At 31.3% G+C, this 18,201-nt stretch overlaps 1 protein-coding gene across 1 annotated transcript; it reads right to left on the bottom strand.

Annotated features, from left to right (window-relative positions):
• Positions 1 to 2,317: 2,317 nt before the first annotated feature.
• LOC143050832 (cathepsin K-like) lies at positions 2,318 to 16,797 on the bottom strand. Its single transcript, XM_076223941.1, has 7 exons — positions 16,726 to 16,797; positions 14,356 to 14,489; positions 13,946 to 14,051; positions 9,947 to 10,096; positions 6,902 to 7,019; positions 5,711 to 5,815; positions 2,318 to 2,340 (listed from the first exon to the last, which is right to left on the bottom strand). Exons 1-7 carry the CDS (start codon positions 16,795 to 16,797, stop codon positions 2,318 to 2,320), a joined length of 708 nt encoding a protein of 235 aa, XP_076080056.1.
• Between the last annotated feature and the right edge of the window lie 1,404 nt (positions 16,798 to 18,201).

Raw genomic sequence — 18,201 nt, 5'->3', positions numbered from 1 at the left:
AGCAACACGACGGGTGCCACATGTGGAGCAGGATCTGCTTACCCTTCCGGAGCACCTGAGATCACCCCTAGTTTTTGGTGGGGTTCGTGTTGTTTATTCTTTAGTTTTCTATGTTGTGTCATGTGTACTATTGTTTTTCTGTTTGTCTTTTTCATTTTTAGCCATGGCGCTGTCAGTTTGTTTTAGATTTATGAGTTTGACTGTCCCTTTGGTATCTTTCGTCCCTCTTTTAAAAGACTGTCGTCAAGTATTTTTAGTAAAATAATAGCTTTTCGAACACACCTACTCTGTTTTTGTGATGCATTAGATAGGTATTTTACTTGACCAATATATTTCATGTTTTCGTACTGTGATTTTTTTTATGTTATTAAGTAAACCTGTAGCTTTGATATATAAAAATTATAGAATTTGAAGCGAGATGATATATCAAATACTCTTGCTTTGTACGTTGACATTTCGTTACCGTGGCTTAGAAGCCGCCATGTTGACTTGCTTAAATCAGTAAAATGCGAATAATACAATAGAAAATAATAAAAAATAAAACAAAACCTACCTCAAAAATCCATTTTTGAACAATATTATACTAATTTCAGTAGGTTTTTTTTAACGGAAAAGCTTCAACTCAACTCTATCGTTTTCATGTGTATGACGTCTTGTTTTGAAATGACTTGAATGCACCAAAAACATAACTAGACTATCGCGGATTTTTTTTGTTTTTTTATTTTGTTGATTTCTTCGAGCTCTTGAGCATTAATTCTTTTCATTCTGCATTTGAATAGAAGAAAAGTTCTTTTGTCTTTTTTAATTGCAATTTTTAAAACAATAAAATCCGCAAAGCGTATGCAAATAGGTTCCAACAATTATGTGAATTTACGTGAGAGGTACATTGTAACATCCATTTTTATGTATATCTCTGAGTCTGCGCTAAGTATGATATATCGAGAATTTTATCTCAGATTTTTTCCAGCGGTTATTCACGAAATAATGTATACAAGCTACAGATTCATTAATAGAATGTATAAGCTTTTTCTAAGAGGAGTAAAAAAGAACAGTCACAACACAGCATATATCTACATTTTGTAGGATGTTCAAACATATACTGTAGTTGTGCATGGCCTTGTAGTTGAACTTAGTCATATTTTTGGTTAGGCGGGACATCATTTGTGTCTTACGGACAGCATTACAATTTCAAGGTGTGTGCCAACGTCACTGTTTGTCAAATCTAAAATATATTGAACTATATTCATACACATGGCAGAGCAGAAAAGGGGGCATGATTGTTTATATCTAGTTTTCAAACATCTGATATTTCTGTTGTCTTTAATACGTTTTTATTGGCTTATTAAGAGACAATTGTATTCACTAACATCGGAGATCCCTGCTACCAATGATACCGGTGTACGATATAACCTGTTTTTATTTCTTTCTGATTTTGAGGCATCAAATACAATCGAGTCAACGTATCATATTTTCTTAGTTCGTTCTTATGTTGTACTGGTATACCACTGTCCAAGGTACGGGGAGGATTGGTATCCCGCTAACATGTTTAACCCCGCCACATTCTATAGATATAGGAAGATGTATGAATGTGCCTGTCCAAAGTCAGGAGTCTGTAATTCAGGTGTTGTCGTTGTTTATTTGTTACATAAATTATTTGATTTTCGTTAATTTGTTGTTCATAAATAAGGCCGTTAGCTTTCTCATTTGAAAACGTCAAGTTGTGATCAACAACTATAGATACGAACACACAATTTATAACATGCGTTTGTTCAAACAGTTTGAATGTTTCATTTATTAAGAACGAAAGTCCAGCATAGTATATGAAAAACTCAATCAACTCTTAAATATTGATAAATATGTATAAACGCCAAAAAAATGTACAAAACAAAACAAATAAGAAAAAAAGAAACGTTTATTGAAATTACCGATAAATATTTTGGATAACAGATATCATTGAGTATGACTACATTTAAATAATGGTTTAAACATGACGTATACGATTTAATAGATTGAATTTAAACATTTGTTATGAAGGAAATGATTACATTTGATTAGTAAAGAACAAAACTCCAAGACAAACTATTCTTATTTGTGTAGTCTATAACTGTGTATCTAAAAATAAATGATCTTCAAAGGTAAAAATGCACTATGCGCAGGTAGACAACTCCCGACAAAACAAGTAACTTTTGAAATGACACTTCCAGCGCCTGTCCATGGTTCGACGATTTTGTTTCTAAAGGTTGCACTTTTGGAAAGACACCGTATGTTGCTATAGAACATTGATTATTCTTGTTTCGTGACATTAGTATGTAACCATTCATTCCCCATCCGGTTCCCCAGCTGAAATACAATATATATCATATTCATTTTGCACGCATTGTCCTGAACGACTTTTCATATTGTTAAGTAGGATTTTATGATATTTATGTTAAAAAGATGCATGGAGTTTATAGAGAAGTTCATGTCAACTTTTTTACAACAGTGCTGAATAATGTCACATTTTTTTGTTATCTGTTTTACAGGTTTTCGTAATGTTACTTTTCTGCAAGAAAATGTTATATTTATAAAAAAAAAGATGTGGTATGATTGCCAATGAGACAACTGTCCACAAAAGACCAAACTGACACAGACATTAATAACTATAGGTCACCGTACGGCCTTCAACAATGAGCAAAGCCCATATTTGTTCTTCTAAACATTTACTAGAGACGAGGATATTTCATGATGTGCTTTTTTAACAGGTTGTAGAGATTGCTAACAAAAACGTGTATTAAAAAAGTATGAAAAATAGCATAAACAACACGAGGAATATGGCAGTTTACATCTGAAAAAGTACTATATAAGTACAACTCATGTTAGTTCGTTTCTGTGTGTGTTACAATTTAATGTTGTGTTTCTGTTATGTCGTAGTTCTCTTATATTTGATACGTTTCCCTCAGTTTTGGTTTGTAACCCGGATTTGTTTGTTCTCTATCGATTTATGAATTTCGATCAGCGGTATACAACTGTTGCCTTTAGTTATAGCTATATACAATATTTTGAGACATTTTTAATATATACTTTGAACTTAAAACACATTAATGTATGTTTTACCTGTTTTTAACCAGCCAATAATCTTGCCCTTTATAAACACCATATCCAACTACTAGTACAGCATGATTTATGGGTCCGTTACAGTTTGGATCGTTTAAGACACCTAAAAAAATTGCGGAAAACATAAAAAAAAACATGATTAAGTGTGCAACCAATATATGTTTTTACTTTTCGACAAACAATATTATGAATATTTAATGTTTTGATGTGATAACTGCCTCATGCAATTTGCTTCATTGTTGCATAATATATTGTTCGCTTCTAAGAGTTTTGTATAAAAAAATATATGATTAAATTCAAATCTTCATTTTTTTTCTATTCAATTTCTTTCAACTCTAACCCTGTTCATCATATAGTATTGCATTTCTTATATTTAGCAAACTACATGTATGTTGTCAGGCGTAAACGTATCTAACATATAAATAGGTAAACTAAAATCTACTTCATGATTTACGTCACAAATATCTTTAGGAATTACAAACAGTTGAAGAGGATTAGTTTTACAAAACAGTGAAAATGTGTTGTCTAAACTGTTGTTTAACAATCACACTGTTGTCAATTGGGCAACAGACAAGACTTCGGGTCAATAAAATCTGTTGCAAACAAAGGTCTCGATGTCGTCAACTTGGGCAATATCCTTCATCATAAATTAGTTCAATTAAACATAACTCCCTATTGTAAAGATCAGTCTGTATCAGTAATTAATTATATCTATACCAACCCAATTGCAACTAAAAATTTTAATTTCAAACACGTGTTGAAGGATCTCAATATTGACGCCTTCAAGTCTAAACCTTAAAAATCCATCAATTGAACACAGAACTTCAAAATATAGATAAATTCAGTTTTACGAATGTGACCTACCGAATTAGACTTGTTACCGACTTTTTACTAACAAGAGCAACAGGACGGGTACAATTTACCAAATATGGAGCAGGATTTGTTTACCCTTCCTAAGCAGTTGAGATCATTCATACTTTTTGGTTTGGTTCGTGCTGCTTAGTCTTTTGTTTTTCTTTGTTGTGTTTTGTGTACTATTTGTCTTTTTCTGTTATAGTCATGGAGTTGTCCGATTATTTTCATTTTATGTGTTTGAATATCCCTTTGGTATCTTGTGTCCCTCTTTTCTACACTACTAAATAAATTGCTTCCAACTCAAAGCGTTGACCTGGTAGTATGTTACATGGTCGAAATAAAACATACATAGCGGTCGTTTTTAGTGAGTAAAACATACGAATTAAAAGATATTTTTCGATTTAGCTGTTAAGAATTTGACGCTAGACGTAGTTCATAACTTTTTTTTTGTATTTTCCTTTTAATTCGTGTTTTTCCCAATATCATTTCATTTATTTCAATTAGTAAAAGAAGTGTTTCTTCCAACCTTAATTATGAATTTTTAAAATGTTATGGGCTGTGCCTGTTGATCAACCATTTTTATATCTTAATACATAAAATATGTTAAAAATAAAATAGAATTATTTTACTTAATATAAGGCCAATTCATCCAAATGTTTAGTGCCTTCTAAATGATTTTATTATTATTTTTATACGAACCGCCTCTGTAGGACTGGAAATTTCGGGTAACGCGAACGCAAACCGAAACTGGACCTATGAATGCCAAGGCAAGTTTAAGATCATTTTCGTCTCCAGACCTCGTAGAGTTATATCCAGAAACATTTGCTCCTATATTGTTTTGGGAAAATCTGCATGCACCTTTCTGATGAAAGAGGAATAAAATAAAAATGTGCATTAATATAAAACAAATATGATGAGCAATGCATTTTGTAAATTTTAGAATTAGAAGATGTAGAATGCTTCCTCATGGCGTAACTCGATTGCAAGCCTATCACAGCTCATGCATTTCACTTTTTTTTTGTCGTTGTCGTATTGCTGTTAAACCTCTTACATTAGTATTACACTCCAGTATGGATAATGTGTATTAGTATTCCATAGTATTTATCTAATACGATATGTTATTGACATCAAATGACGAAACGGCTGTGTTTATATAACAGCAGACAAATACAAAAATCAATTAGGAAAACCGGAGACTTCAAGATCTTTCTTTCGTAATATTAAGTAGAATGTCTCCTTACCTATGTTCCTTCATCTATAATACTACTTGAAAAACGCAACTTGAATATTTTGCAAACATTGTTAGAATATCTCAAAATATGTTTAAGATAATGAATATGTGAAGGTTTTTCTTGTAAAGTGGTCTCATTATTGATCAAATGAAATACCGATAGATGGGGCGTCCGATATTATATATACAATGGTTTGGAACATAATCATATTGTTTCGTTCTGAAAAAAAATCTTAGTTTTTCCGAAGTAAAAATGTACAATGGCCGTGGGAAATTCAAATGTCTCCTTATTAAAATTTTAATTCAGTGATGATATGTATTTATGTTTGTAAAATGCAACTACATATTACGTACTAAACAATAAACAAATGTCGAAAGCGGAGATGATAGGGTTTAAATAAAGACAAATATCTGTATAACAAATCAATTAGGAAAGACATATTTGGCCGTTTAATCATCGAGGGAATCTCGGACCTTTTAACTGCAAACTGTTAGGACAAATGTAATCCAAATATTTGAAAACAATATAACTTGCTTTTGCGTGGTAAGGATATTTCGATTCCGTGTTAATGCCACCAGCTTTTCTAATATCAAGGAAGGCATGTGCTGGCCAACCTCCATCACATCCAAAGTTGCCTTAGTAAGAAAAAATTGAAAGCATAATTTTTCATGCTGATAGTACTGAAAAGTGTGAAACATATGAGCATGTTTTATTTAATCAAGTTGCCATAGAACTGATAACCATTTTTTTTTTAAATTATACATACGATATTCATTGTATATGAACAAATAATTAAAGGTTTACCAAGTAATGATATGTAGTGTCGAAACTGCAGATCAAAGTTCATACGAATGTATATGGTATATCTTTATACAACACATACATTCATATCATTTATCTATAAGTTATGTTGTTGCGTTTGGTAAAAATTGCCGTCGAAACTATTACAAACAGATGCAACAGTATTTCGCTGCTGTTCAAATCTCGACAGGGATCACACCAGTTTTTGGTGGGGTTAATGTTGTTTAGTTTTCTATGTTTTGTCTTGTGTATTATTATGTGTCTGTTTGTCTTTTTCATTGTTGACCATGCGTTGTCAGTTTATTTTCGATCTATGAGTTTGGCGGTCCCTTGATCCCCCTTCTATGTTGATTAAGTCTCTATAGTGTACACTTGCACGAATATCACTTATCAATTAAACATGTAAAGACAATATGATGGTATAGATGGAAATAAACTCATCATAGATACCAGGACTAAATTTTATATATACGCCAGACGCGCGTTTCGTCTACAAAAGACTCATTAGTGACGCTCGAATCCAAAAAAGTATAAAAAAAGCCAAATTAAGAACGAAGTTGAAGAGCAATGAGATCCAAAATTCCTAAAAGTGTTGCCAAATACAGCTAAGGTAATATATGCCTGAGGTAGAAAAGCCTTAGTATTTCAAAAAATTCAAAATTTTGTAAACAGTTTATTTATGAATATAACAATAGCAATGATAATTCATGTCAGCACAAAAAGTGCTGACTACTGGGCTTGTTATACCCTCGGGGAAATAAATCTCCACCAGCAGTGGCATCGACCCAAGAAAATACAATAATATTTAAATAATTATTAAAACCTCAAATTTGGTTATCTGATGTGGTCTAAATGATATAAACAATATATAATACGAGAGTGAAATTTGAACTTAACATTAGGTAATTTGGCATACTTACTATTCGAGCAGTCAACAAGGTCTTGTTCTGATAACGAAAGCAGAATATCATTCACTGCCTTATTTTGACCTTCTAAGGCTCCCGTGGCTGAAAACGCCCAACAAGATCCACAACTGCCCTGCCAAGAAAAGTATTCACATGTATGAATCAAATAAGCTTTAGAGTCTATGGAAAAATTACACATAATCATAACATATTACATGTTATATATCTTTAGGACAAGAATTTGGAACATGCTTACGTTTTGTATATAAAACAGCTAGACAAGAGAAAGTCAGGGACAAAAATTTAAAGGAATCGATTGGTATGCACCAGAGATTGACACTTTTAAAATAAGCTTACTAAGCAAGATCAAACAGACCTCGTCTCGAAGTGAACATTGAATGTAAATAGATCGAGACGACCGCAAAAACTTGTACCAATTTCGCCACGACCTTTTCTTAAAATGTTATTTTGTTTTGTAATTGTTGGAATACTCAGGTGTCGGATTTGGCAGTTTACACTGTAGTTTTCTATTGTATGTTCATGTGCCAAGAGCAGAGAGGTGTGCTCGATAACTTAGGAGTGTAAAAATAAGCATAGTTTTAATAATTGTAACATGGTAAGGAAGTTTTAGAACACTATGAAAATTGGTGACCCGAAAGCATTTTAGATTTTGTATGTACATGTTTACCGGTCTGGTAAGTCTGCGGCTGGTAATATTCGAGATGATGGATGTAAGTTTATATTTTTACTTGAATGCGGGTTTAAAAAAATGGTTTCCAAGCATATGTGGTACAGAAGATGGAGTTAGAAATATGGAAGTGAATAAAGTGTCATGCAAATGTGATCGATAATCTGCTTTAGTATATATGGCAGAAGGTTAATAATACACATGGTTTCCAAGCATATTTGGTACAAAAGATGGCGTTAGGAATATGGAAGTGAATAAAGTGTCATGCAAATGAGATCGATAATCTGCTTTAGTATATAGGGCTGAAGGGTAATAATACAACCATTTGGTTGATCAGATGAAAATTGCCATGACTGTATCTATGTCGAGGAGAAGAGTTGAAAATATTCATCTCATACAACCAGCTACATAATGTACAAGATATAATACATATACCATCAATTTGTAACAATATGGTGTTGTAGTTTATAACTGTCTAACCCAGAAGTTTTTTTTTTGGCAACGGAGAGATGTTGCAAGATGATGATTGTAAGTTCTGCGGGTTTAGTTTTCTGTGATGTAAAATTGCATCTATTGAAAGAACAAAGAAACGTATTGATTTGCTGGTAATCATTGTCATTTGCATTGTTGTTAATGTTTGATCAACATACCTTTATTACACTGTCTGTTCTTTTTTGTTACTTTAATAAAATCCAAGAGACAGAATGACAGACAATCAAATAGACAGTTACAAAAACATACGAAACTCTGAACATACATTTATAAATAAATTTGATGTATTTACTGTATTCTGATTGGTAAAAATATTACCTTTATTTTCAATGTTGTCAATTTTTATGGCGACACGCACACTCTGACGCTGTGTATCCATACGCCAACATGAATGTACGTTGTTATTGTTAATATAAATAATAAAAAAAGTTCTTTGAGACTTATTTTTGATAGAAATTTATTTATAATGAATGGCAATAATTTATTTTGAATTTATGGAACCATAAGATTAATTTTTGACTCTTCACATTAAACATAATCCGCTTCATTCAATGCGAAGAGTCAAAAATTAATTTTATGGTTCCATAAATTCAAAATAAATAATAGCCATTCATTAAATAGATTATGTATGAAAAGTTAGTCGTAGCCATTCTTTTAGATATAATTTGTTCATTTATTAGGTCTTTCCACTTTAATTTTTTTTCCGCCTAATTTTGTTCTTCCGATAAATATTTGTTTCGCAATATGTCGCTTAGATATTTGGTATATGATATCAAACAGTTTATGCACCTTTGAAATTTACCCTGCGTAACTGAATTTGTAGGAGTTATCTCCCCAAACAATGTTCTCTTTGTGTCCACTACTCCTTCGCAACGGTAAAAGATTACGACAAATTTATTTTATAAAATTGCTCGTTATATCTTTCGCATGATTTGTTGTATTTTGCCCGAAGAGATATGAACACTCCATATTGGAGTTATTTCCCCTTATGCATTTGATAAAAGTGAGATGCATTTCTATCTTGTGAACCATAAGTGGAACAGACCTAGGATCTTTTGATTTGAGGTCCTTGTTCCAAAAAAATGACATTAGGTCAAGGTTAAAGGTCAAGGTCATATTCTAAATTTTGAATTTGGCTTAGTTTCACTTATTTCCAAAAACGGTACAAGATATCGACAAATTATATTTACTAAATTGTTAGCTGCGACATGTCGTAATATGTAAATTTTGATTGCAAGGTTACGTTGAACGTAAAAGGGAGTTTTCTCCACTCTTGTATTTAAAAATACGCGTATGGTGATGTAACTCATTAACCAAATATAATTAGGATCTATGGTCTTTTGATTTGAGGTCCTTAGTTTATGACCTTGAAATTTATCTCAAGGTCATAGCTTATTTGACGTTCTTGATTTGACCTTTGCTTTGACTTCATATGTATACATGATAAAATCATGAGACTTTTGGCAATATGTATCAAATTGTTTAACCTTGAAAAAAACACCGGAAGTGACCTTGAGGTAACCGGAAGTAGCTATTTTGTGTACTTTATTAATATAAAAGTATATAGAACCAGATATTTTTGGAATGAGTGTCAAGTAATATCGGAAGTAACATTTTCCAAACCGGAAGTAACATTATCTCCCTTATTTAAGAAATATTGTATAGAAACCATATATTTTTGGAATCAGCGTACAGTAAGCTATCATTTGACGATTGAAATGACATTTAAACCTAATTTTACTACTTTTATAATAAAAAACATTGTTTTTGGTGGAAAGACCAATTAATTTATTAATGTATTGTTAAACAACAAATGTTTACACTGACAGCACACTGGTGAATTGTAGTATTTGTTCTTATTTAACAACATAAATTTTTACCTGGTTTTTAACAGGTGTCACGTAACCCTTTGTCCTCCAATCGACTGTTTCAGGGATATTACCAGTATTTTGTGGGGTGAAAGTTGCTCCGGAAGAGGTATTCGTAGGGATTCTAACCCCAGTTCCTTGTTCAACAACTTCATCAATGGTCTGTAATAGCAAATAATTACAAATGCATTAAAACTATGTCACTATAAATATATTCTTTGATTTAATTATTTTGATCATCCCATCTTTTCACTAAGTAAATTTGTATTGTGAAAATATGTTCTTCTGTCCTATCATGTACAATTAGTATAACACGCGTTCTTGGTGTAATGTTGTTGTTAGTTGTGTTTCTAATAATTAAATGTGTACTTTTAATGAACAACACAGCAGTGAGTACATTTTTAGATAGAATAGGCAGAGAATTTACGTTTCCGGACCATCTGATTGTAGTATGAGTTTTTGTCATGTTTCGTTTTTCCCATGGTATCGTCCGCTTCTATTGTTGTAAAATTGAACAACAGTTTATGTTAATTAACATACTTGCCGTTTTTTACAAAATCAGAATCACTTACACAATTTGATGCATGATTCCACAAACTTGTAGATATTTAATTCTCTCTGTCACATTTTAGTTGGATGAATATTAAATATAACAATACCAATTGAATACGTGAAAAGCGCCTTTTCTAGATTTTTCTTCATCAGGAACGCGACCAGGCAATTAGAGAAAGCTTGATATTCTTCATGTCAGTTCCGAAACAATGACAACTATAGAGGTAATGTAACCCTAATGGACAAATAAGGGACAAGCAGTGGTATTGATGAAAAATGATAATAACAGTATCAATGATATGCATCCAAAACACCTTTCTGGATTAACCTTAATCAGAAAACTATTCTTATTGGATTATTATATTTAGCTTTGCTCTGTTTTAATATTTAAGTAAAGGCAACAGTAGTATAACACACTACAATGACAATATTACCTGACAGGACGACAAAACAAATAAATGGGAGAACATAGAATAACGTTGTGTAGAAGGGGTTATAGATATTAATGAAAGAAAAACAGAAAACCTGAAATGTGAATAATGATCTTATTATAAGCTTTCCAATGTTGCTTTTTGTTAACCGTTACCTCCATAGTTATAGCAATTAAAGGAAGCTTAATCCGACGTGGATATTTACAACATTAAGCTTTCCTATTATTCTTCTTTTTGTTGTTTTCTTTTAGCTTGCATTATGTACTTTTTCATGTACATTTTGTATCAGCATGATCAGCTACAGGTCAATCGTGTTTAACTTTTGTGTATGTTATTTCCCTACAAAAGCTTCGTTGACGAAATGTCATTGACAGTCTTTAGACATACGTGCATCATTGAGTGATTTCTTATTATTTACATATTTATATGTAACACTCAGAAAAGTGTCCTTCCCCCCAAACGTGTCCGATTCCCCGAAACGTGTCCACTTGACGTCAGTGAACTAGAAAACATGTCTAAATGTAAAAGGGCGTCACAGCGTGGGACTTGTATAAACGTCAAAACATGTCCAATCCCTCAAACGTGTCCAAATCAACCTTTTTTCCTTCTTTTACTGGAACTTTCATTCGTGTCCGTTATATAAATGTTCCAGACCGTATGAGTATTTGGACCGCACGCGTACGGTCTGGACCGTATGCGTACTTTTTCAAAATACTCTTACGGTCGGACCGTACGCGTACGGTCTGATTATTATTAGGAAGTTGGTCATTACAAGTTAATTAGATACAAATGCAAATAACAGATCAACATAAATTAACTCTCAAATTAATATAAAAAAAGTTCAATGGTAATTGAAATAAAAACTTTATATTTTAACTATTTTCAAAATTCACGCTAATTAAATCTGTTAATCTCTTGTATTTAGCATGTCGGTCAGGTATACATTATTTAAATTAGGATTACTGAAATCGAAGATATCGTAAGTAAACATAATCATTATTGTGGGAGGGCAATTATTTTATTATATTCAGCAACTTTACAAAAAAATGCAAATGCAAAGGAACATGCATGAACTGCAAACATGTAATCGTAAAAAATATAACGTTACTTGTGGTAGCAAGTGTCACCTTGGACGAGAGTACCAAAATAGGATTCAGATATTCAATCAGTAAACAAATATTTAATTTCAATTGTTCGTTTGTTCATTTTATCCATCTACTAGTAATTGTAATAATAACAATTTCTAAATCTAAAAATAAAAATAAAGATTGTGATAAATGCTTGTTTAAATTTAACCCATATGATCCAATAACATGTATGGTCAGCTCGTACTGGACCATACGCGTATACTCATACGGTCCGACCGTACGCGTATGGTCGGACCGTACGAGTATACGTATACGGTCCGGACCGTACGCGTACGGTCCAAATACTCATATGGTCTGGAACATAAATACATTGTATTTTGGAAATTGTTCTTTCCTTAACGTATATATAGAAGAAATAAAAATAAATAACTTTAGGCACTATAACCGTGGTAAAAGTGTCACAGACTATATATGTTGGATGTAAAAGTAAGCTACCATTCTCTGTTTAATTGTAGATATTAAATCAGATACCTCGTGTATGGAGAAAATCAATTTTTATGCGAATTAACCTTTGTAGCCGATAATGAATTTGTAGCCGATAATGAATCACTCTTTTATGGTGCCATCAGTTGTATTTTATAAGGCTACAATTTTTTAATCGGCCTCTACTACATAACAGAGATTGAAGTACATTCTTATTGAAAACACAAACAAAATTGGTCTTTACTGGCTCTGATTTTTTTTTAAATATTAGAATCCCAACTAGGGTAAATCCATAATAACCATAGAAAATGTAGGCCTTATCTTAAATTCCCGGTATGAAAACAAAATTTATGTACAGTATCAGTTATTGTTAACATGATGTCGCTCAAATAATGCATGAAATATTTGACACTGGACATTATCTTGATTATGTCTCTTTTTTGTGTGTCTTCGGTGATGCTCGAAACCTATTAAAATTTATTAAAAGACCTGATAAACACTGTATGATTTGAAGAGCTTTTTATTATCAGAACTGTTGAAAAAGGGAAGTAAACTCTGCCAAAAGCCCGCCGTCGGATTTATATAAAAGGCATCATCGGAGTTGTTTAGTAACAAACAATTTACTTAGTAAACGATTAATTCAGCTGCACTAGCTTAAGTTGTATGTTGGCTCTAAATAAGCATGAAATACTTGCAACTGGACAATAAGCAATTTTATTGAAAAGTATTTTCATATGTTACAGTTTAAATTTGCAATATTTGTTATGCTAATCATTAACAACCGGCATTGAACAAGCTAATGCTAATAAATGACGACTTCATCATCTGTGTTCCCCATCATAGAATTGCCGTAAACCTTATTGATTTGGGACATACAAGCATTAGCGCTAAAAGACGTGAGACGTGTTGGCGTGTTATAATGGACAGGTTTTGGCGAATAACAATAATCGGACAAGTTTTGGGGTTATGGAATCGGACACGTTTGGGCAAATTTGAATATTACGGACACGTTTAGGGTGAATGGACACGTTTGGGGAAATCGGACACGTTTGGGAGGGTTACATATATGTATAAAGTACCTCTAATTAAAAAAAAACCTAAAATTGTCCTAGGTAAAATTTGACTCAGCGAGATGCAACCTAAAATTTTTAAAGTATCACAATAGCATTTTTGAATAAAATTCATCACCAAAATGAAATCACAAACTAAATATACAGGTAAACCATGTATTAACTAATTTCAGAGATCATTAACGAGAAAGTAGGAAATTACAAATATATTGAACAAAACTATTTGTTACATTATAAGAAAAGAGGGACGAAATATACCAAAGGGAAAGTCAAACTCATAAATCTAAAATTAACTGACAACGCCATGGCTAAAAATGAAAAAGACAAACAGACAAACAATAGTACACATGACAAAACATAGAAAACTAAAGAATAAACAACACTTACAAGATCTGAGAGGTGATTTACTTCCAACCAATAGCTATAAGTTCCATTGTCGGCTGCACTATTGTGTTCCTGTATGTACTTAAGATTATCTTCCCACGTCAACCGCCTAGAATACAAATTGATGTATTCAAAACCATTTTATCAGATTTTTCTTATGATGATCATAACGGGATGTAAAATAATCAGTTAAAAAGTATCAGAATGTACTCTGGTTTGTACTGGTATCAAACACTTAGAGCTAGAACATTTTTATTGGCGTAAAGGATGATGCACTAGATAAGATATATAAATATGGCAACAACCTGATAATGTCGGGTTTAGTTTTTTGAATGACGAGTTAACACAACAGAACAATTTACATTGATAAGACAATATATCTCTAATATGCAAAGTATGTGAGCAATATTTACCTTTCAAGTTCTTTAGTTGAATTGTTGTACGCTTTCTGAAAGTTGATCTTGTACAGCTCCCATTTATCGTCAAATTCTGGGACAGGTTGTGTAGAATGGCAAACTCCAATGCATAACAATAGTGTGAGTGCTATCTTCTGTAACACAGGTAATTTTTATTAAATACACATATGTCCTATTTTGAATTTCATAATGTAACATGTTCACCACAAATTGAAATGATTCTACTTAAATCACTATTTTAAGAAGGTAAGCTTTGCTAAAGTATTTAAGTTATTATGCTACATGTATTACTGATAGGGTAGGGCTAATGAATTGCAATAGAAATGAAATGTGAATAACCTTGCAAATGTATACAATACATGATGCCCTTACGCTGACCTTTTTTCGCAAACTTTAACAATAAACTGGCATTTGTTTTGTATTCATTGACAATGTTTAGTATTATATGTAATCCATGATACTATATTCTTTTACATTTGTAGACCAAAATTTGTTAGCCGGTTTGTATCAGAAGCGACAATCGTTTGCAGTATTCTTAAATAATAAATAGTTGGTGCATGTAATGTACTTTATAACTTCATGGTTCATTCCCTCTATTCCCACTTTTTATTAATCTGGTAAGAAAAGGTAAAATTTCATGTGGGAATAGAAGGAAAACTTGTGCAAACAAAGGATTATACTGTACAAACATTTGTAATCAACTGTTAATTGACCAGGTTTTTTTTTTTTATTAGAACAGGTAATAAGTTATTTTTGCATCTGTATGAATTCTGTTGTTTTTTTTTTAAACAAGTAAAGTAAAGTTAACAGTTTTCACCCATTATTTTATATCTTTGATTATTGGTCCAAGTAATTATATTTTAAAGTATACTTTTATTCCACATTTTAAGCCAACAGGAATCACCAAAAGCATTAAATTATCGTTTATTTGAAGTTACTTTGGAGTTTGAGAAATATTTATTTTGGATGACCGGCAGATATACTTATTTCTTAAATTTGGAACTTTGAATATGAAATCTCCAATAGAAACTGGAAGATGGCAAAACATAGAAAGAGAAAACAGAAAATGTGTATTGTGTAATTCAGATACCATTGGTGATAAATACCATTACCTTTTTAATTGTCAAGCTTTCAATAATTGTAGAAAACAATGTATTGCATTTTACAATAGAAATAGAACTAACACATCGAAGTTTTATGACTTAATGAATTCCCCAAAATGTACAGAATTGAACGAACTTTGTAAACTTATTAAGGAGATCAATAACAAATTGAACTTTTCTGGGTGAAAAGTTGTGAATGCCTCTATCTACTTTCGTACATTATTTATTTATGTAATTGTATTGAAATATGTATAATTTTCTCTATACCTTTCTGTAATTAGGTTTGTGAGAATAAAGATATATATATATATAAGATTATACTTGGATATAATATTATTTATATCATGATTTATTAGTAAAACAGACAATTTTTTAAAGTTACAAATTCAAAAATTTAAAAACAAATCTGACTCCAATCTATTTATCATAATTTTTCTTTATTTTTATGTACAAATTAAAAAGTTGAAAAATTAATCTAACTCCAATCTATTAATCATAATTTTCTCTATTTTTAAGCGTTTATATGATGAAAAAAGAAACATATTACAAATAAACAAGGCATTATACCTAAACAGTGTAACAAATATATTATGCTTTAAAAAAAGAATACAAGTAAATCTTAGGTGAAATTCTAATTAACCCTGATTGTTATAAAAACAAATTATTTATAAAAACATCTATTGTTATTTGCAAGTGGGAATAGAAGGAATAATATTTTTAAAAAGTGGGAATAGGAGGAAGACACCAACTTCATATTGTTATTGCTTTGGTTATCGTAGCTAAATTAATTAAACCCTAAGTAAACTTCCGTACCTTATCGTCTACGCTTTGTAATCAGGCGGTAATGATTTTGTATTAAATTTGTCTTGCAACTAACAAACTAATGAAATTTATCATCATAATACATGTGTGAATAAAAACAGTTTAAGAACCATGAACCCGAGCTGTGCATCACCATAAAGCCGCGTTTGCGCGGGTTTGTCCTAGTACAATTTAAAGTAGGAAAAATATCTGTAATATTTAAATCATATTTTGTTTTCCAAAACCATATACTTTATTGTCGTGTAGAATGTATCATAAAGATACAAAAAAATCCTTGTTATCATCAAACATCATGAAAAAATGGAAATTTTGACAAATAAAATTATTGATCCTCACACAGTGCTTTTTATAATACACATAACTCCATTATCTAAGGATATTCTAAACATAATATTAACATTAATAAATGCATCTAAAACAATGTTTATAATAAATAACAAACCTTCATTTTCTTGTGAGTGTAGTTATTGCTAGTCTTTCCAACATATATGCTCGTTAATAACGATGTACTCATTTTTATACGAAATGGTCACTATCTTGATGGAATTACGCAGTCTTTTTAATAGATGAATTGTAATCAAAACTTCCTTGTTTTATATTTGTTGCCATGTCAACTATAACAAATTATTTATTGTCGGTGGTATGATCCTGTAATACAAAACCAATTTTCACAAATAACAACATTGCTTATAAGGACATCCAAATCCGGGTAGTTTAAAAATAGAATACGAATATAATAATAACAGTGTATATACCTAGTGGTGTATCCGGTTACTTGAGTAATGTTTTTTGTTATCAAAGTAAAAAAAAGCTTTTTATAGCTGTTTGTCAGTTGGCATTCTGTTTTTGTAAGTCTCTCTGCATTACAAAGATATAAATACGATCACGACTGTTTACACAGAGAGACTCAGCTTTAGTAAATATGTTATACTGTCACTAGGATGTTTGCACAATTATGCATGAATTTTTTTCAAATCATGTTTGAAAAAAACCCATGAGTTCAGGTACAATAGTCAGTTACTATCAACTATGCATAAATAAATACACAAATTCATCGAAATGTCTATTCAGATGTGTCAGAATGAAAAACAGTGTGTTTGTACTTCTACAATTATACTCATTAAAAGGATTTAAAGTGTATGAAGACTTAACATTTGAAAACATAGTTATATTAAAGTATAACAAAAGCCCTTAAATGAGATCAATTATTTTTTATCATATCTTGTTCTGCTTACACAGGGTAATTGTTTTCACGTGATTTTACTTCAGAATGTGATCTTTTATTAAAAGAATAAACTAATAAAACATTTATACTAAAGTATGAACACATACATATTAAAGTAAATTATGGTGTTTGCCTTATATGGTCCAAATATAATTAGGAAGTGACACTATGCTACACTCATGTTAAACAGATGAGACGTGAACTTTCAGAACAACGATGAAAAATATTATTATCGGAAAATTACATTAGTTTTTTGACTGGGCTGCGATTTCGTTTTTAATTTAATATTAAAACACTAAAATAGAAGTAAAAAAATAATTGTTTGAAAATATGTTAAGCAATATCTATTGTTTTACCTGATTGAACAACATACGTTTGACATATATATATAGTGATCTTACCTCCTATAGATTGATAGTAATATAACTTTTTCAAGGATTACACGTGGTGATTATACATTTGATACAGGGTGTCCTAAAAAATACATGGTTAGTTATAATATGGGGGTTAGCAAGGAGTTGCCTCCCTTTAATAAAAAAAAAGAAGGCACGACCCTTTTTTAAAACAAAACGGTCTTAAGGAAAATATAAAAGGTTTCAACAGACGAAGACATTGGTGATAATATTTGAAATAATCTCACAAAACACATTCAAAGTAAACAAGTAGTTGTTGTTGGCATTACGGAGTTACCTT

This window comes from Mytilus galloprovincialis, chromosome 11, assembly GCF_965363235.1.
Source record: "Mytilus galloprovincialis chromosome 11, xbMytGall1.hap1.1, whole genome shotgun sequence".
Classification (NCBI taxonomy): Eukaryota; Metazoa; Mollusca; class Bivalvia; order Mytilida; family Mytilidae; genus Mytilus; species Mytilus galloprovincialis.
The sequence above is the reverse complement of the archived record's forward strand: the minus strand, read 5'-3'. Positions and strand labels throughout refer to the sequence as shown.